Source organism: Dama dama, chromosome 12 (genome assembly GCF_033118175.1).
Source record: "Dama dama isolate Ldn47 chromosome 12, ASM3311817v1, whole genome shotgun sequence".
Taxonomy (NCBI): Eukaryota; Metazoa; Chordata; class Mammalia; order Artiodactyla; family Cervidae; genus Dama; species Dama dama.
This window is the reverse complement of record NC_083692.1, coordinates 4,166,859-4,187,229: the sequence shown is the minus strand read 5'-3', so window position 1 is coordinate 4,187,229 and position 20,371 is coordinate 4,166,859. Positions and strand designations below refer to the sequence as shown.

Below are 20,371 nucleotides of genomic sequence, written 5' to 3'. Positions count from 1 at the left end.
TTATCACAGTTATGCCACTAGAAGTTTATCCATTTCTTATAGGTTGTCCAGTTTATTGGCATACAACTGTTCATAGTATGCTGTAACAACTTTTTTTTTGTATTTCTGTGGTATCAGGTATTTTTTCCTCTTATTCATTTCTTATTTTGTTTGGTTGCATCCTCTTTTCTTCTTGGTGAGTCTGACCAGAGGTTTGTCAATTTGTTCATCTTTTCAAAATATCAGCTCTTGGTTTTATTGATCTTTTCTCTTTTAAAAAATATTCTCTATTTTATTTATTTCCTATTTGGTCTTTATTGTTTCCTTCCTTCTGCTCACTTTGGGTTTTGCTTGTTCTTCTCTAATTCTTTTAGGGGGTAGGTTAGGTTGTTTGAAATTTTTCTCGTTTCTTGAGGAAGGCCTCTATCACTATAAATCTCCCTTCCAAAACTGTTTTTGCTGCATCCACAGATTTGTAAAGTTGTATTTTCACCTTTGCATGTGTCTAGCTAACTCTATGATTTCTTCTTTGATGTCATCATCAACCCATCTATTTTTTATTTTTTTTCATTTATTTTTATTAGTTGGAGGCTAATTACTTCACAACATTGCAGTGGGTTTTGTCATACATTGACATGAATCAGCCATGGAGTTACACGTATTCCCCATCCCGATCCCTCCTCCCACCTCCCTCTCCACCCGATTCCTCTGGGTCTTCCCAGTGCACCAGGCCTGAGTACTTGTCTCATGCATCCCACGTGGGCTGGTGATCTGTTTCACTATAGATAATATACATGCTGTTCTCTCAAAACATCCCACCCTCGCCTTTTCCCACAGAGTCCAAAAGTCTGTTCTGTACATCTGTGTCTCTTTCTGTTTTGCATATAGGGTTATCGTTACCATCTTTCTAAATTCCATATATATGTGTTAGTATGCTGTAATGTTCTTTATCTTTCTGGCTTACTTCACTCTGTATAATGGGCTCCAGTTTCATCCATCTCATTAGAACTGATTCAAATGAATTCTTTCTAATGGCTGAGTAATATTCCATGGTGTGTATGTACCACAGCTTCCTTATCCATTCGTCTGCTGATAACCCATTTATTTTTTAATAGCATGCTATTTAGTCTCGGGATCTTCCAGCCTGGGGCTGCCCTGGTGGCTCAGCTGATAAAGGATCCACCTGCAATGTGGGAGACCTGGGTTCCATCCCTGGGTTGGGAAGATGTCCGGAAAAAGGGAAAGGCTACTCACTCCAGCATTCTGGCCTGAAGAACTCCATGGACTGTAAAGTCCATGGGGTCACAAAGAGTCGGACACAACTGAGAGACTTTCACTCACTCACACGATTTAGTCTCTAAGTGGTTGTTCTTTTCCAGTTTTTTGTTCTATGGTTGATTCCCAGTTTTATACTGTTGTGGTCAGAAAAGATGCTTGAAATAATTTCTATTATCTTAAAATTGCTAAGGCTTGTTTTTTGACCTACTATGTGATCCATCCCAGACAATGTTTCAAGCGCAATTAGAAAGAAAGGGTATTCCAGCTTTTTGTGTGTGTGTGTGTGTCACGTAATGTCCTATGGATATCAACTAAGTCCAACTGATCTATTGTGTAATTTAGAACTTCTGTTGCCTTATTAGTTTTCTGGCTGGCTGATCTGTCCACTGATGTCAGTGGAGTGTTAAAGCCTATTATTATTGTATTACTGTAAATGTCTCCCTTCATGTCTGTATTTGGTTTATATGTTTAGATGTTCCTATATTGGGTACTAGTGGTAAAGAACCTACCTATCAATGCAGAGGACATAAGAGATGTGGGTTCTATTTCTAGGTTGGAAGAAACCCTGAAGGAGGGCATGGCAACCCACTCCAATATTCTTGTGTGGAGAAATCCCATGGACAGAGGAGCCTGGCAGGTTACAATCCATAGGGTTGCGAAGGGTCAGACACGTCTGAAGCGACTTACCACACATGCACATATTGGGCACATATATGCTAACAAATGTAATATTCTCCTCTTATTTTGATTTATTACAATATAGTGTCCTTCTTTGTCTTTCTTTATGGCCTTTGTTTTAAAGTTTATTTTGTCTGATATGAGTATTGCTATCCCCACTTTCTTGCTGTTTCCAATTTGCATGAAATATCTTTTTCCTTCCCTTCACATTTTTCACTCTCTGTGTGTTTTTTGCCCTGAAGTAAGTCTTCTGTAGGCAGTATATTGGAGATTCTTTTTTTTTTTTTTTTTTGGAGATTCTTTTTTAAAAATCCAATCTGCTACTCTGTCTTTTATTCAGAGTATTTAGTCCACTGACATTATGCAAAAATACAAAATGCTGGCTAGATGAAGCACAAGCTGGAATCAAGATGGCCAGGGGAAATATTAATAACCTCAGATACGCATATGACACCACCCTTATGGCAGAAAGTAAAGAACCAAACAGCTTCTTGATGAAAGTGAAAGAAGAGAGTGAAAAAGTTGGCTTAAAACTCAACAGTCAAAAGACAAAGATCATGGCATCCGGTCCCAACACTTCATGGCAAACAGATGGGGAAACAATGGAAACAGTGACAGACTTTATTTTGGGGGGCTCCAAAATCACTGCAGATGGTGACAGCAGCCATGAAATTTTCTTCTCCTTGGAAGAAAAGTTACGACCAACCTAGACAGCATGTTAAAAAGAGAGATATCACTTTGCTGACAAAGGTCCATCTAGCCAAAGCTATGGTTTTTCCAGTGATCATGTATGTATGTGAGGGTTGGACTATAGAGAAAACTGAGCACTGAAGAATTGATGCTTTTGAACTGTGGTGTCTGGAGAAGACTCTTGAGAGTCCCTTGGACTGCAAGAAGATCCAACTAGTCCATCCTAAAGGAAATCAGTCCTGAATATTCACTGGAAGGACTGATGATAAAGCTCCAATATTTTGGCCACCTGATGTGAAAAACTAACTCCTTAGAAAAGACCCTGATGCTGGGAAAGATTGAAGGCTGGAGGAGAAGGGGATGATAGAGGATGAGATGGTTGGATGGCATCACCAACTCGATGGACATGAGTTTGAGCAAGCTCGAGTTGGTGATGGACAAGGAAGCCTGGTGCACTGCAGTCCATGGGGTCACAAAGAGTCAGACACGATTGAACTGAACTGACATTAAAAGTAATTATTGATAAGTACGTACTTATTGCCATTTTAATCAGTTTTCTAGTTGTTTATGTAGTTCTTCCTTTCTTCCCTTTTTGTTTTTCCTTTCATGGTTTTATGATTTTCTTTTGTAGTACCCTCGAGTTCCTTTCTCTTTGGTTTTTATAAACTTACTGTATATTTTTGACTTTTTGTTAGCAGAGTTCAAGTATATTAATCCATAACTATATCAGCATCATTCAAGTTCAAACACATTCTATAAGATTTACATTTTTATAACTCCCCTCTCCAACATTTTGAGATTTTGATATCTGATGTCTTATTTTACATCTTCATACTTATCCTTTTATTGTTTATTATAATCATAATCAATTCTATAATTTTTAAACTGTATTTAAATTTACATGTGGTTTAAGTGACCTTCAATCCTTACTATATATTTGTCTTTCCTATTGTGATTTTTCCCTTTCATACAGATTCTTGATTCTTTTCTACTTAGAGAATATTCTTCAATATTTCTTTCAGAGTAGGTGCAGTATTGCCCAAGTCTTCTCTGTCTTAGAAATTCTTTCTCTCTCCTATTCTAAACGATAATCTTGCTGGACAGAGTAGCCTAGGTTGCAGGGTTTTTTTCCCTTTCAGGATTTTGAATACATGTCATTCCATTCTGGCCTGAAAAGTGTTCACAGAGAAATCAGCTGTTAGCTTTACGGAGGTTCCCTTGTAATGAACTCTTTTTTTCTCTTGCTTTATTTAGAATCCTCTCTTTAACTTTTGTCATTTTAATTATGACATGTCTAGGTGTGGGTTTGTTTGAATTCATTTCATTTGGGACCCTCTGTTCTTCCTGTATCTGTATACCTGTTTCTTTAGGTTTGAGAATTTTTTAGCTCTAATATCTTCAAATACATTTTTTTATCTCCTTCTCTCTCATTTCTCCTTCTGGAACTCCTATTATGCATAGGCTGGCACATTTTTCTTTATCCTATAGGTCTCATATATTGCTTTTTCATTTGTCTTTCTGTCCGCTGTTCTGATTGGATGATGTCCATTATTCTATCTTTCGAATCACTTCTTCATCCTTCTGTGTCATTTAGTCAGCTATTTGTTGCTTCTAGATTGCTTTTTATCTCAGTAATTGACTTATCTATTTTTTGTGTTGTCTATTTTTTACTGGTTCATCTTTATGGTTTTTAATTCCTTGTTACAGTGATCTGCATTCCTATCAATAATCTTTCCTAATTAATTTAGCATTTTTATTTCACGTTTTTGTACTTGGGGTCTGGTAGACTGGTGAGCTCTGTTTCATTATTTGTTCTTTCAGGGAATTTCTCTTGCTCTTTTAATTGGGAGTAGTTCCTCTGCCCTTTCATTTTACTTTCTTTTTTAAATTTATTTTATAATTGGAGGGTAATTGCTCTATAATACTGTGTTGATTTCTGCTGTACAATGTGGATCAGTCATAACTATATATATATATCCCCTCCCCCTATAGCCTCCCTCCCACTCTGTCTCTATAAATTTAGAAGCAACTGCTTTCTACTATAATCTTATAGAGCTGTTTTTAAGATGTTTTTATGTTTGAGTGTCCCTGTGTAGACTATGCGTGTCTAATGCCTTTGGTGCAAGGGTTGGTTTTGGTATGAATGTCAGTCACATCTTTTCCCAGGGTATGCTAGCCATTATCCCCTTGATGGGGAGGCAGAGGTGCTGGAGGATCTAAAGCCTGTTCAGGGACTATAGCAGGGCTTTCTCTCTGCTCCACAGCTACTGCCACTCTGTCAGAGACAAGACTGCCTTCTCAGCTGTTGGAGTAGAAGCCCTGATGATTGGGTGTGACAAGGCTCTGTTGCCCTTGAGCATGTGCCCGGCCCCAGAGGAAGCAAGTGCTGAAGCAAGTGGTGTTTGTGCCCTCAGAGGACCTACATGCAACCTGTGCAGGCGTCCATGGCTCTGTTTAGAAGCAGGCGTCCATGGCTCTGTTTAGAAGCAGGCTGAGAGTACATCCCTTCCTCTATTACCTTCACCCCAGATCTGTTATAAGGCTGTGGTGCGGAACAGGCTGAGGATGGGCGTCAGGGTGTCGGGGCTGCACTGCTGCCAGAGATCTGGGCTGCCTCAGTGGCAGTCTTTGCCCAGGATCTGTCTGCCCCAGGTCGAGCACTGATCTGCAGCGTGCAGCGGGTGGGGCCAGGGAGCACTCGCTGGGAGGCCAACGGCTGCACGCTCCCGTGTGGACGACAGTGGTCGCCCCACCCCGAGCCCCATGGTCTGTCTCTGTGTCGTTTCCCAGGGCCTGGCTGGGCTAGGTCTTGTGCCAGGCTGCGGTGGAGCGAGCAGGGCCAGGGTGTTTGCTCCATTCAGACTGGAGCCTGTGGGTGTGGCAGCCGCCACCAGTGCACGGCTCTGTCCATCCTGGCTGTTGGCAAGTCAGCGTGTGCACACGGCTTCAAAGGGGAGTCGAGACTTGAGGCCTCTGTCCGTCCCAGTGGCTCTCCCAGAAAGCAAGAGGGCTTATCTCCTCTGCACTGGACCCTAGAACTGGTATGCCCAGATTGTGGCTCCACCTGCTTGCTCTCCAGGGCTAGGTCCTCCCATGCAAACCGACTCTTTTCAAATCATTCCCAGGGGTGCAGGTTCCAACCTGATACTTTTATTTCCATCCTACCAAGTCACATGAAGATCTTTCTCGGTAGCTCTGGTTGTATAGGAGTTCTGCCAGTTTCCAATTAGTTTTCTGTGAGAATGCTTCCATATGTAGATGCATTTTTGATGTATTTGTGGAGGGGAAGTGAGCTCCACATCTTCCTACTCTGCCACCTTGATCCCGCTCGTTTTTACAATTGTAAATGTTTGAAAAAAAATTATCAAAGAATAACATTTTGAGTCATGAGAAAATCACATGAAATTCAAACTCAGATTTCAGTGTCTACAGATCAAGTTTCACGGGAACATAGCCACGCTGCTCTGTTCTCATACTGGCGATGGCTACTTTCATGCCGCAGAGGCAGAGCTGAGTGCTCACAGAACAGACGGCAGACGGTGTCGCTCGTCTCCTCGTTCTGCTCCTTTGATGCACTACAAATTACAGTGACACTATTAGAACCTGACAGAACCTCAGCTGCTATGTGTCCTGTCACACCATGGCATTTTATTATTTTTATATACCCATCACATCACAACAAGAAGGAAAAAGAGAAAACTGAATGTTGTGTTTTAAGGCACAGTGGAGTATGGCTTACACAACTACTGAATTAGATGGTAAAGCATTATGTTTATTATTCAATGATATTATAGCCATCCTAAAAGAGTACAAAGACACATTAACATTACCAGACTAAGCACTTATCATCATATTTTCAACTCATAGGAAAGCAATGGTCAGAAAAATTAGAAAATTTAAAATCTCATTGTAGCAGAATTTCTTTACACATTCAAAAATTAAAATGAGGTTTTACTTAAAAAAACCTACTAAGAAAGTAAAAAAAAAAACAAGTGGCTCACTTTTTAGACAAGCAAAGAAAGTTGCTTATTGGTAATGGATTAACTAAATCATTTTGGATTGTTGCAGCTGAAGAAATCTGTCCAGAAAAAATAAATTTGTTTAAGATAATTAGCCTTTGAGCGAGAACAGTTGCTTACAGAGTTGAGGGTTTGGGAATAACACCAACAGTTAATTAAAAACAAGGCAAATACTTTTGAGTGGTTTTCCTAGAGTCTTGATAAGTCAACAAATATTATTCTCAGTGCTAAGTGGTTTATTTGAGGAGTCAATGCCAAGTCTGAGTGATAAAGAACTAGTTTTTATGAATAGTTTGCATGAAATAACTACAGGCTAGAATATTTCAAAGACATTAGTGGGAAAGCAGTAATCCAATACAACGTCAAATAGAATCACATTGGGGTAAAAAATATGTAGGGGGGAATGGCTTAGACAAATTTATAAAGCCTATAAAAATTTAAGTTGTTTAAAGCATTATGATTATTCACTGTATTATTTTTTCACAATTTTGCACACAAACACACAGTCTTGAATCATGTCTTTTGGAACCAATAGTGTTAATAGTGAACTTCATTTTCTCCAGTGGATTTAAGCATTGTTGGTTCTGAGTTTCTGTCAGGAACAGAAGCTAAAAATCCTGACTTGCTCTACAACACTTTCCAATAAAAACTCCCCCAATTTTGCTATTTGGGGAGACACTAGTTTGGGAAAGATCCTGGTGTTCTTACTTGCTGCAGGTAGTAGTACATCCTTTCTTCTCTCAATCTTTGGTTTGTCTTTTGGTTTGGCACCCACCAAGAGGTGAACCCAGTTTTCAGGTAACACAATTACTTTTCAAAGGACCAGTTGCCCTGTTTTCATAGTTATGCAGCAGCCAATAGCAGCTGTCCTCCTAAAATGGAAGAAACTCCTAGCAAATCACAAGTAAAGTGTAGCCCCACACCAAATTTCCATGTGGACAGTGCTATTGCATCTTCTATCTACATAAACCCGAGAAGCACAAAGATAGTAAGTGGCATGACTGATTAACATACCACTTAAAATATCAGTAGTTACCTGGAAAGAATTAGGTTGCATCCCCACCTCACTTCTTACAATAAAGTATATTTTACAAAGATTAGGAGTTAAACATAAAAAATAAACCCACTGATATACGAGAAGAACATACTGGAAAACTTTTTAACCTTACGGAGGATTTCTCCATGCTAGAAAACTCAGAAGTCATAAAAGAAAATGTTGATAAATTCAGATGCATAAAACAAAATAACAACAAAAACTTTTCCATGACAAAAGATATAAGCATAATAAAAAAGCAAGTAACAAGGTGGTGAAAAGTATTTGCAACTTACGTTCCAAAGGCTTAATATCCATAATATGTAAAGAACTGCTAAAAATAAAGGAGAAAGCTATCTACAACGCTACAAAAAAAATGGCAAGAAATGTGAATAGGTCATAGAAAAGATTCTATGGAACCAAGTATTTTTTACTTAGTAAACATGAAAGAATTAAGCACTTTTCTGCTTTTCCTGTGCAAATTGTATCTAGGATAATCAAACAGTTAATGAGGAGAAATTCTTTTTATACAAACATGGTAGCTAAAAAAATGAATAATGAATGATAAAGTTAGAATACCACTACTTGAAACTCAATAATATAACAGATTTAGGTCACATATTCTCGACAGGGGTAATATTGCCCCTCAAAAGCTAAAAATTAGTTCTTAGGGGTGAAAATCTTAAATATTACAGTAGTTTGTGGCTCTCTTAAGTGCCACAGTACAACTACATATATGCATATATACATACACACATACATATTAATACATTCATACATACAATTTTTTGTGCTGCTAAAATTTCACAGGGAATGAGTGCAATTAGGGGGGAAAATGTCTTAGAAGTCTCATTAGGAGAGGAACAATTTTTAAAAAGTTTGAGCAGTACTGATCTAGATAAAACCATCAATGGCTGCAAATATGGCAAAAAGGAGACTACATTATTACCATCAAACAAGGACACACATTACCACCTAGGAAATATTCTGAGTGAAAATTGCTAACTGCATCTCATCAAACCCTAGATCTAACTATCAGTTTACAGAATACAGGGAAGAGGGAATGCATTAAAATATACTATAGGTATTCAAATCCAGAATGTGGAAAACTCTAGAGGGCAAATATTAAGTTTCTTCAACAAATAAACTGTAAAGAGAAAAATCAAAAAGAGAAGAAAGGAAGCTATAGAATAAAAGAGATTTAAAGGACATATTAACAATTGCAATAAATGGACTTTATTATAAGTCTAATTCTAAGAAGCAAAAGGAATACAGTGATAACAGTATTGTGGTGGTGTTTAGAGTTATCTTTTAGAGATACAAATAGAAATATTAATACAGATGAAATGGGGACAAAAGACAATATCAAAGTGGAAAAAGTATCTCAACTGATATCACTGATCAGTGCTTCCCAAACTTTAGTGTCTAGAAAGTCCTAAATTGGTGGATTTCTTATACAAGATCCTGTATAAGGCATGATAAATTTGCATTGCCTACTACTTCCCTTGTAATGTTGATGCTGCTGGTCTAGGAATCACACTTTAAAAACCACTGTCATAGACAAAAGGCTAATTGCTGCTTTCATATATAGACAGGTATTAGATCCTATATTAAAATAAATAGAAAAAGACCAATGAACTAAGAGAAAATATGCAAAGAGCTTGAACGAACAAGTCAAAGAAAAGGAAATATAATTATGTCCTCTAAACATATGAAAACATACTCAAGATCCCTCAATATGAGAGTAAAGCATATTTTAAAAACATAACAAGGTAATTTTTCATGGTTTGGTGTGATTAGTGCTGGCAAGAGTGTGGGAAGAGTGTGGGAGAAAAGGCTCTGTCACACCCTGACAGGTGTGTAAATTGTTACTGCCTCTGTGTAAGGCACTATCTATTAAAATTTAAAATGCACGTATCTTTTGAACACTAATAAGAATTTATCACAGAAATATTCTTATTTACACATGGACTAAACGGCAAAGGTAAAATGATATTCACTTCAATCACTGCATTTAGAAGTACAAAACTGGAAGAACCTAAACTTCCATCAAACAATAGTTTAACTGAATAAACTACAGTACATAGGGGAATACTATATAGCTGTTAAAAGAGGAGGTAGTTCTGTATATTTTTATATGAAACAAACGCCAACTTTGGCTTTTAAGAGAAAAACCCAAATCTTATAATAGTTGTTAATTCTAAACACTGTTGGCACCTGTTATGGTCATTTGTTATATCAAAGCTGATAAAATTTAAAACTAAGGTTTTTTTTTTTTTTTTTAAGTTTTTCTTCTGTTGCTCTAAGGACAAATTCCAGCCTATGCAATTACTCTGTGATTTGCTTACCTGACTGAACGATCATCACTTCCAGTCACGGCCAAAGGTTTAGTAGGATGGATGGCAAGTGCCCAGAGTTCACCTTCACAATGCCCTTGCATAATTAGGAAAGGTCTGTTTCTTTCATGAACCACAATTTCAAAAATCTCGCTGTCCTGTGTTCCAACTAGAATGTGGTCTCCTCGCCAACAAACACTCCTTACAGACAAACCTAGTCAAAATTGAATTGTATTTAAGATCAGTACTGTAATAAGAGAATGCTAATCTGCCTAAACCCCTATTAATTTTGTATCTTTTATACCTGAGGTGTAAGATAAAAGGAATCTTGGATCCACACATTTTCTTCATTTATCCATCCTGTTTTCTATGTGAAATATTTCTTTTTATACACCCAGTTTCTACCCATCCTTCAGGACATACACTCTTCTTCCTCATTAGACAACATCAGTCATAGTCCGATCACCTCCTCAGTCAGTCTTGTAACATAGAGCGCATCACCCACACAGTAATTATTCTGGGGCCACCCTCTTGTGTTTAGCCACTCAGTCGTGTTAGACTCTGCAGGCCCGTGGGCTGCAATGCATCAGGCTCCTTTGTCCACGGGGGTTCTCCAGGTAAGAACACTGGAGTGGGGTTGCCATGCCCTCCTCCAGGGGATCTTCCCAGCCCAGGGATCAAACCCAGGTCTCCCGCATTGCAGGTGGATTCTTTACCATCTGAGCCACCAGGGAAGCCCATAACTACCTTCATAGAATTGTATTATTTTTCTCTTAGAATAATCTAATTTTTATGTGTCTATATTTCACCTCTTCAATGTGCTCATAAAATCATTAAGAAGAAAGATTTCTACTTTTTCTGTATACAATCCCTTTTGCAACCTCAGGAAAGTTGATATTTCCCTCAGTTTCTTCATCTATATAGTATGGTCAACAATGAGGTACTGTGTAACTTACAATGTTATGAGAATCAAATAAGAAAAAGTGTCAAATTATTTTGTAAACTTTACAGTACAAAAATGCTCACCAAAACTCATTAAAACAGTATAACAGCTCACATTTACTGGATGATCATTATGTACCAGACACTCTTCTAAAAATTTTACATGTATTAGCTCATTTAACCCTCTGAGATATTTCTTCTTTTTCTCATTTTACAGATGATGGTATGCAGCCCAAGGTCACATGTCTAATAAGTGACTAAAATATGGCATAAACATAGACCTGTGTAAATTCCAATCCTACTCTTATAATACAACACTAGTGGGTAACACGTTTACTTTTGTAGTGAAAGACTGTTTTATTACATCAATTTTTAAAAATCCTCCAAAGAAAAAATTATATCTTGGTTGCTGACAAATTTGGATGGAGGAAAAACACACATACATGCACATAAACAATCCTAAACAAAACTTCCTCTAACTCTCAACACACTATTTTCAACAGTTTATTTGCTAAAGTTACATTTAGCATTCAAACAGTAAAATATTTCCAAAATTTAAGGTTACCAAAGTAAGTACTTCTCACATCTCTCTGTGGGTCCCATTAGAGCTGGCATCAGACAAGAAAAGAATCTTTGTCAATCAGTAAACCTACACAGTCTTCAGGCAAAATTTCCTCCTCAGCAGAAGGATTTTAATTAAGCATATCCAGTTTGAAGGAGCAAACGTAAGCCTCACTTGTATTTACAAAGTATACTTTAAATTTACGAAAGGAAGAGACAGCCCTTGGCATGTTCAGAACCCGCCTGGTAATGAGACAGTTGCTTCCTTATTACCTTTGTACCCCTGGTCTGCTTCCCTGAGATCAATCACAGTAATTGGTTTAAAAGTTAGATCCCAAAGACGAATACAGCCATCTCTGCCACCAGTAGCAAAGCCTTCTTCACAAGCATTCATGCTAAAAATTCCTGCCTAGAAGAGGGAATAAAATAATTTAACAGCATATGCTTTTTAAGAAAATACGCTACATGTGACAGTAGAAACTCACATAAAAATTTTTTGATATGGCATAAGAATAGTCAAATGCATCAGAAAATACAGATGGTAATTCAGAAATAAATCTATGTATATACAGGAACTCATATATGACCAAAGTGGCATTTAATGATATAAGAGAAAATTAAGTTAAACCTATACCATATACAAAAATTCAGACAAAACCAAAACATACAGACAAAATTCTAACTGTAAAAAATAAAACAAATATGTTAGAAAGAGTCAGAACACTTATGTAACTTTGGGCTGTTGAAAGAACTTTATAAGTATGGCAGTTACCCACAAGTCATAAAGGAAAATTTTTAAATTTTTCATATGAGAAAAGATATCATAGTAAAAACAAACAGACTGGGGAAATATTTGCAATGTGTATGACTGTCAAAATGTGTATGTGTATATCAATGTGTAAGACTAACACACAAATAAACAAAATAAAATCCAACAACAACAATAAAAAAAAGAGCAAAGGATAAGTAAAGTAGATTAATAGAAAAGGAAATTCAAGTACAGTTGACCCTTGAACAATGTAGGAGTTTTGTGGAGTCAAAAATTCTAGTATAACTTAGAAGTGAACCTCCACATCAAGATTTCTCCATATCTGCAGTTCCACAGTATCTGTGGATTTAACCAACCACAAACTGTGTAGTACTACAAAGCTATGGTTTTACCAGTAGTCATGGGTGGATGTGAGAGTTGAACCATAAAGAAAGCTGAGAGCCAAAGAATCAATGCTTTCGAACTGTAGTGTTGGAGAAGACTCTTTACAGTCCTTTGGACTACAAGGAGATCAAACCAGTCAATCCTAAAGGAAATCAATCCTGAATAATGCACTGGAAGGACAGATGCTGAAGCTGAAACTCCAATACTTTGGTCACCTATGCGAAGAGCCGACTCACTGGAAAAGACCCTGATGCTGGGAGAGACTGAAGGCAGGAGAAGAGGGTGACCGAGGATGTGACGGTTGGATGGCATCATCAACTCACTGGACATGAGTTTGAGCAAACTCTGGGAGATAACACACAACAGAGCATAAGCGTGCACGCATGCGCACACACACACATGCAGTATTTACTATTGAAAATAATTCCCATGCAAGTGGACCCTTGAGGTTCAAACCTATGTTGTTTAAGGGTCAACTGTAATCAGTAAATATAAGAAATTTCACAAATAGATGGGAAAGAAAATTAAAACAAATAGTTAATATTTTTCACCCAGAAGATAAGCAACAATTTACGATAGTGATCATGTCCTGGGCTGATGAGTATGAGGAACAAACTGATATTTTTATACTGATGGTACAAAATGTGAAATGCCACAACTTTTGCTAGAATCTGCTATTTCTGGTCTTCAGACATTTTGTTGAAAGCAATTCCTACTCTAAGCAGTTCTTAAGTATATTTAACACGAAATGTATTATATATTTAAAAGTGATTCATATTAATATGTGTGTGTGCGCTCAGTCATGTCTGATCTCATTGCAACTCTATGGACTGTAGTCCACCAGACTCTTCTGTCCATGGGATTTCCCAAGCAAGAATACTGGAGCGGGTTGCCATTTCTTTCTCCAGGGGCTCTTTCCGATCCTGCGACTGAACCCACGTCTCTAGTAATATCCTGCACTGGCAGGTGGATTCTTTACCACTATGCCACCTGGGAAGCTCTCATATTTATATGTTTAATAGCTTTTCTACTTGAGATGTTCCTGATAACAATATGGCAGCTCTATGCTCTCCAGGTCCCTTCACTATGTGAAAGACCCAACCGCTAAAATGACCAAATCAAAAAACACTAAAAGGTTTTCTTTAAAAAAATTTTTACCTTGTATTGGGGTATAGCTGATTAACAATGCCGTGACAGTTTCAGATGAAGAGCAAAGGGACATGCATCCATTCTCCCCCAAACTCCCCTCCCATCCAGGTCGCCACATAGCATTAGGCAGAGTTCCATGTGCTATACAGTAGGTCCTTGTTGGTTACCCATTTTAAACACAGCAGTGTGTACATGTCCTTCCCAAACTCCCTAACTATCTCCTCTCTCATTCTGCCCCCTGGCAACCGTAAGTTCATTCTCTGTCTGTGAGATTCTTTCTGAAAAAACACTGAAAGGTTTTAACAATAGATCTTTTTTCTGGTTTGGTAACTTATTATATGAAAATCTCATGAAGTACAAAAATTTCTTTATCACTCACTTAATCAATGATGTTAAAATTAAAAAGTTAATATTACTCTAGAACTATCCCCAAATTTCCCACTGGTAAATTAGCTACAAAAGCTCTAGTTTTACTCTAATGTGGTTAATCTAGAATCAGTTCAGTTCAGTTGCTCAGTCATGTCTGACTCTTTGTGACCCCATGAACCGCAGCACACCAGGCCTCCCTGTCCATCACCAACTCCCGGAGTTCACCCAAACCCATGTCCATCGAGTCAGTGATGCCATCCAACCATCTCATCCTCTGTCGTCCCCTTCTCCTCCTGCCCTCAATCTTTCCCAACATCAGGGTCTTTTCCAATGAGTCAGCTCTTCGCATCAGGTGGTCAAAGTACTGGAGTTTCAGCTTCAACATCAATCCTTCCAATGAATACTCAGGACTGATCTCCTTTAGGATGGACTAGTTGTATCTCCTTGCAGTCCAAGGGACTCTCAAGGGTCTTCTCCAACACCACAGTTCAAAAGCATTAATTCTTCGGCGCTCACCTTTCTTTGTAGTCCACTCTCACATCCATACATGACTACTGGAAAAACAATAGCCTTGACTAGATGGACCTTTGTTGGCAAAGTAATGTCTCTGCTTTTTAATATGCTGTCTAGGTTGGTCAAAACTTTCCTTCCAAGGAGTAAATGTCTTTTAATTTCATGGCTGAAATTACCATCTGCAGTGATTTTGGAGCCCAGAAAAATAAAGTCTGACACAGTTTCCACTGTTTCCCCATCTATTTGCCATGAAGTGATGGGACCAGATGCCATGATCTTAGTTTTCTGAATGTTGAGCTTTAAGCCAACTTTTTCACTCTCCTCTTTCACTTTCATCAAGAGGCTCTTTAGTTCCTCTTCACTTTCTGCCATAAGGGTGGTGTCACCTGCATATCTGAGGTTATTGATATTTCTCCTGGCAATCTTGATTCCAGCTTGTGCTTCCTCCAGCCCAGCATTTCTCATGATGTACTCTGCATATAAGTTAAATAAACAGGGTGACAATATACAGCCTTGACGTACTCCTTTTCCTATTTGGAACCAGTCTGTTGTTCCATGTCCAGTTCTAACTGTTGCTTCCTGACCTGCATATAGGTTTCTCAAGAGGCAGGTCAGGTGGTCTGGTATTCAGAATTTTTCACAGTTTACTGTGATCCACACAGTCAAAGGCTTTGGCATAGTCAATAAAGCACAAAAAGATGTTTTTCTGGAACTCTCTTGCTTTTTTGATGATCCAGAGGATGTTGGCAATTTGATCTCTGGTTTCTCTGCCTTTTCTAAAACCAGCTTGAATATCTGGAAGTTCACGGTTCACGTATTGCTGAAGCCTGGCTTGGAGAATTTTAAGCATTACTTTATTAGTGTGTGAGATGAGTGCAATTGTGTGGTAGTTTGAACATTCTTTGTCATTGCCTTTCTTTGGGATTGGAATGCAAACTGACCTTTTCCTGTCCTGTGGCCACTGCTGAGTTTTCCACATTTGCTGGCATAGTGAGTGCAGCACTTTCACAGCATCATCTTTGAGGATTTGAAATAGCTCATCTGGAATTTCATCACCTCCACTAGCTTGTTCATAGTGATGCTTCCTAAAGCCCACTTGACTTCACATTCCAGGATGTGGCTCTAGGTGAGTGATCACACCATTGTGATTATCTGGGTCGTGAAGATCTTTTTTGTACAGTTCTTCTGTGTATTCTTACCACCTCTTCTTAATTAGGTCCCTTCCATTTCTGTCCTTTATTGAGCCCATCTTTGCATGAAATGTTCCCTTGGTATCTCTAATTTTCTTGAAGAGATCTCTAGTCTTTCATATTCTGTTGTTTTCCTCTATTTCTTTGCATTGATAGCTGAGGAAGGCTTTCTTATCTCTCCTTGCTATTCTTTGGAACTAATACTTCTAGGTTAAATTGAAGAAGCTTTTTCCAATAATGAAAAAGACACCATACTAAAACAATGGTTTGAACAAAATACTAATTATACTACTTTAATTGCATAATGTTTCTTCATTGAAATCTTGAAAACAAATAGACAAATTAATTCAATTGTAATAGCAGTTTTCAAGTAACTGAATTGATTAGAATGTCTGCTATATTATGGAACTTTTCATTCTAAGACAAGGAGGTAAGTAATTTATACCTAAAAGTGTTCAAAATATTTCAATATACTTACAGTATGAGCTCCTTGTATTGTTCGTATAAGATTGATTCCCTTCCAAACATATATATCCCCATTGAGTGCGCCAGAATACGTTAATTCATCCCTCGCACAGGCCAGGCACAAGATGGTCTGAAGGTCACCAGTCTTCCCAAAGACCCCTCGTTTTGGAGTCAGAGCATTTCCACATAAACTCCAGAACTAAAAAGTACATAGTATAATCAAATTAGCAAAGAAGGCTCATAATACAAATATTTCCAGTACTTTGATGCTATATTAGTGCAGGAGATGAGAAATTACCCATGAAATTCCCTTATGATTCAATAGCATTCAATGTTCACATCCTTATCCTAGTGCTGTCATTAGCTACATTATAGCAGATAAACTGCTGGTTTCAGTCCTTACTGTGAGAATAAAGGGGGCTGAACTGGAGTAGGTTTCAAGATATGCTATTTCCCTTAGTTTTCTGGGAGAAAAAAACTACATAAACTTAGATTAAAAAGTTGGGAATAGGTTAGCAATGAAAGTGCAGCTAATATTCATTTCTTCAGTCACCTTCGTATTTCAAATGCTAAAGAGCCACATCTATCCAGTGGTTACTCTATAGGAGAGCACCGAGTTGGATTCTAGAACAATGGGATTCTTACTGTGAATTCTTAACTCCTGCTGAGCATCAGAATCATTTGAGTACCTGGGCTTCCCTCTCCAGAGGGTCTCTCTCAGTACATCTCAGAGGGGGTTCGGGTATACTATGCTTTAATTTCCCCCAGGTGATTTTAATATGCAGCCAAAGTTGATAATCACTGACTTAGAAGAAAATAACAGACTGAAACTGGGACTTACTGAAAGAAGAGAACAGGCTATACTTATGCACAGAAACCATGAAGCTCTTAAATTTAAATATCATTAAGTTTCATTGATTAGAGCATTCATTAGCTATTTGAATGGCTAAGTCATAATTTTTTGTCCTTTGAGGCCACTGATTTTAAACATATATATATATATATGTTTATGAGTGTATATACATATACACATGTATATATATATACACACATAAAATATATATATATGTGTGTGTGTGTATAAACTGCAGTGTGATGTGTCTCTGCTTAGTAGCAGAGAATAAGTAACCATGACTATTGTAAGTAAGACTCTTCTAGTACCTTGATATGTTTTACACCACAGCTGACAAGTTTATTTGGCTGGTACAAATCCCAAGAAATATCAAATATCTGTTAAAAAAAAATCAGATTCATGGTTAAGACACTTATTTTGAGAATCATTTAAGAATCCTGTCCAAAGCCAAAATAGCCCAAAAGTCCACATATCAGAAAACAATATTCCTCATTAAATAAAAATCAGAATTTTACATTTTTATCAGAAATAAAAAAAAATCCTATCAGAAACAAAGTATCAAAATGATAAGGAACAAAAACTATTTCTTAGTTTCTATGAACCATATGAAACAACTACTGGAGCAAAAATTAACACCTCTATTTTTAATTTAAAAAAATTTTTGGTCTATAAATAACAAGAATGATTCAATAGAACTAGGGCATGAGGCAGATACCTGCATAAATTCTACAGAGGAAAGATAATGAACAGAACATAAACTTAACACTTTTGCAGCTAGAAATAAAAACAAGAGAACATTTTTGCAGCTTTCTATCACAGAACTACTTACATAAAGGAGCCAAATATTTATTTCACAGTAAAAATTCCGTTTCCAGTTTTCTGTTTAAATTTTCATTACTGTATAAATTTTGGAAATTCCCCAGATTCAATTTCTAAGACTCCATAAGTTATAAACAAACAAATCTTTGCTACAAAATCAAACAAGAAAAAACCCAGATAAAATAAAATATGCATTAGAAATATGAACTTTAACAATAAATAAAAGAAAATTTAATATTTGAAAAAAAATGTTATGGCAGAAAAAACAATTCTGCTCTGTTGTGGTCCTTTAATGGACTGGAACCTGATGGTATGGAGTCTACGATAAGAAAGTAAAAGAGAGAAAGAGGCTGATATACCCTGGTTTACGCAGAGGACCAATAAAGCCCTTGACACAGGACTTGCATCGCTCACAACGCACCAGGTGCCCCCTCAAGGGGGTGAAGGCACAAAGTGCCTTCTCGAGAGGGTCTTAGAAGCCCGGGCAGGAAAGTGAGCACGACGGGTCTCCACGCTCCAGAGAATCAGCAAGAGAGAGACAGAGAGAGAGAGAGAGAGAGAGAGAGAGAGAGAGAGAGAGAAACAAAAAAGACACGGGGACCTAAGCTCTGATGGAGCAAAGGTGCTTTAATGATTTTTCTATGAGTATATATAGGCTGTGGTACAAGAAACTTCTTTCGGGAATGATAGAGATCAGAAATCCAAACGTACAGCAACCGTTACCAAGGGAACAAGGGGTAGTGTTAGTCACAAGGTCAGGAGACAATCCATATCTCAAGAAAGGGGAGCGAGACTAAGCAGTTTTGTCCTAAAGAGAATGTTTACTAAAGGCGACCCAAGCCCGCCTCACACAATGCCCTCAGGCCCTGGGAGCAGCGTGCGGCTCCGCCTGAAGAGGGACACAGGACTCACGAGAGAGCACGCAGGCTCCTCCCGTCAGACACTCCCTGACTCTGCTCAAGGGTAGTGTGCACCATGCTTTCTTTGACAACTGCCTCACAATCACCTAACATGCTTACTACCTCTAAAAATTTACAAAGTGACAGTTTTTAGTGACAACGAAGAAAGAACACATCTTAAAAATAAACATTTAGCAACTCACCATAATACAGATTAAATGAAAAACATACTGATGAACCTTTAAAAATACTTTTAATCAGTCTATTTATTAAGTCCAAAGTACTAATGTGTGAAATGCTTTGATCTAAGTAAGTCAGAATACATAACTGTATAATAAAATGCACCTAACACTTTAACAGAGGATGAGATGGCTGGATGGCATCACCGACTAGATGGGCATGAGTTTGAGTAAACTCCAGGAGTTGGGTGATGGACAGGGAGGGCTGGCGTGCTGTGATTCATGGGGTAGCAAAGAGTCGGACGTGACTGAGCAACTGAACTGAACACTTAAATAATTATTTAAATTGTTTGTGTATAACAGGCCCTTCTAAGAATATGCCAAAACCAAGTTTATCTTCCAAAATACAAATGCATACAAAAATTTTTATATAACTTTTACCAATTCATAGATTATCCCCAAATAGAATCAATGACTATAGGTCTTATGCTAGTTCAGGTTAGGATTTTACTACACACGAAAAAATCAGACATTTTTAAGAGTTTTATGACAAAATTTTTTATGTATTTTTATAAAAGTAGTATAATATTTAATTAAAAAGCTGACTACAATATATTCATTATATTAACCTCATACAACTTAGAATAAGGAATATATTTTTAACAAGTTTCCAAAGTGAAAAATGTTAGGTCTCTAACATAATTTCAAATTTACACACACACTATTATTTACCCTAACTATAATACTTTTATAACAAATCAATGATAAACCAAACTAAATAATAAATAGAGCCTAGGCATGACCCATTCAATTTTTAAATTTAGGTCTGAACAACTTAAAATTCATCATTTTTGCTGAAGCAAACACTGGATTAAAGGTTTTGTGCTAAAACTACATATCAATTTATGTTTTTGAGTACTACAACACATATATGCATTCTAAAATTTTATAAGTACTTTCAGTTACACTTTAAATTTTTAATTACATACAAACAACTGACAAAAACAATAACAAAACACAGAAACATAAAATCCCCTGACTGTTCTCTGGCTTCTTCCCACCCAATACCCATTAGAAACTCCAAGGTACAATACTTACTCTATCTGTGTGACCTGGAGCCATAGACAACATTTTCCCTCTTTTCCAGTCCCAAACGCAAACTGCATTCTTTGAATCAAGTCCAACGGAAACCAAGCGCTGAGTTATGGTCACGAAGTCCAGAGGGCAAGGGATGAGGGCAAGGGATATAAAAAAGCAAACAAATAC

The 20,371-nt window shown here is 37.5% G+C and overlaps 1 protein-coding gene across 6 annotated transcripts in view; it reads right to left on the bottom strand.

The window, feature by feature from the left end:
- EML5 (EMAP like 5) overlaps positions 1-20,371 on the bottom strand; it is a 150,664-nt gene that overhangs the window by 94,918 nt on the left and 35,375 nt on the right. For all 6 annotated transcript variants that reach the window (XM_061156472.1, XM_061156474.1, XM_061156473.1 and 3 more), the window contains exons 3-7: positions 20,204-20,302; positions 17,517-17,585; positions 16,369-16,554; positions 11,790-11,925; positions 10,026-10,227 (exon numbers count right to left, since the gene is read on the bottom strand). In XM_061156472.1, coding sequence (XP_061012455.1) covers positions 10,026-10,227; positions 11,790-11,925; positions 16,369-16,554; positions 17,517-17,585; positions 20,204-20,302 — 692 coding nt within the window. The remainder of the gene's footprint in view (positions 1-10,025; positions 10,228-11,789; positions 11,926-16,368; positions 16,555-17,516; positions 17,586-20,203; positions 20,303-20,371) is intronic.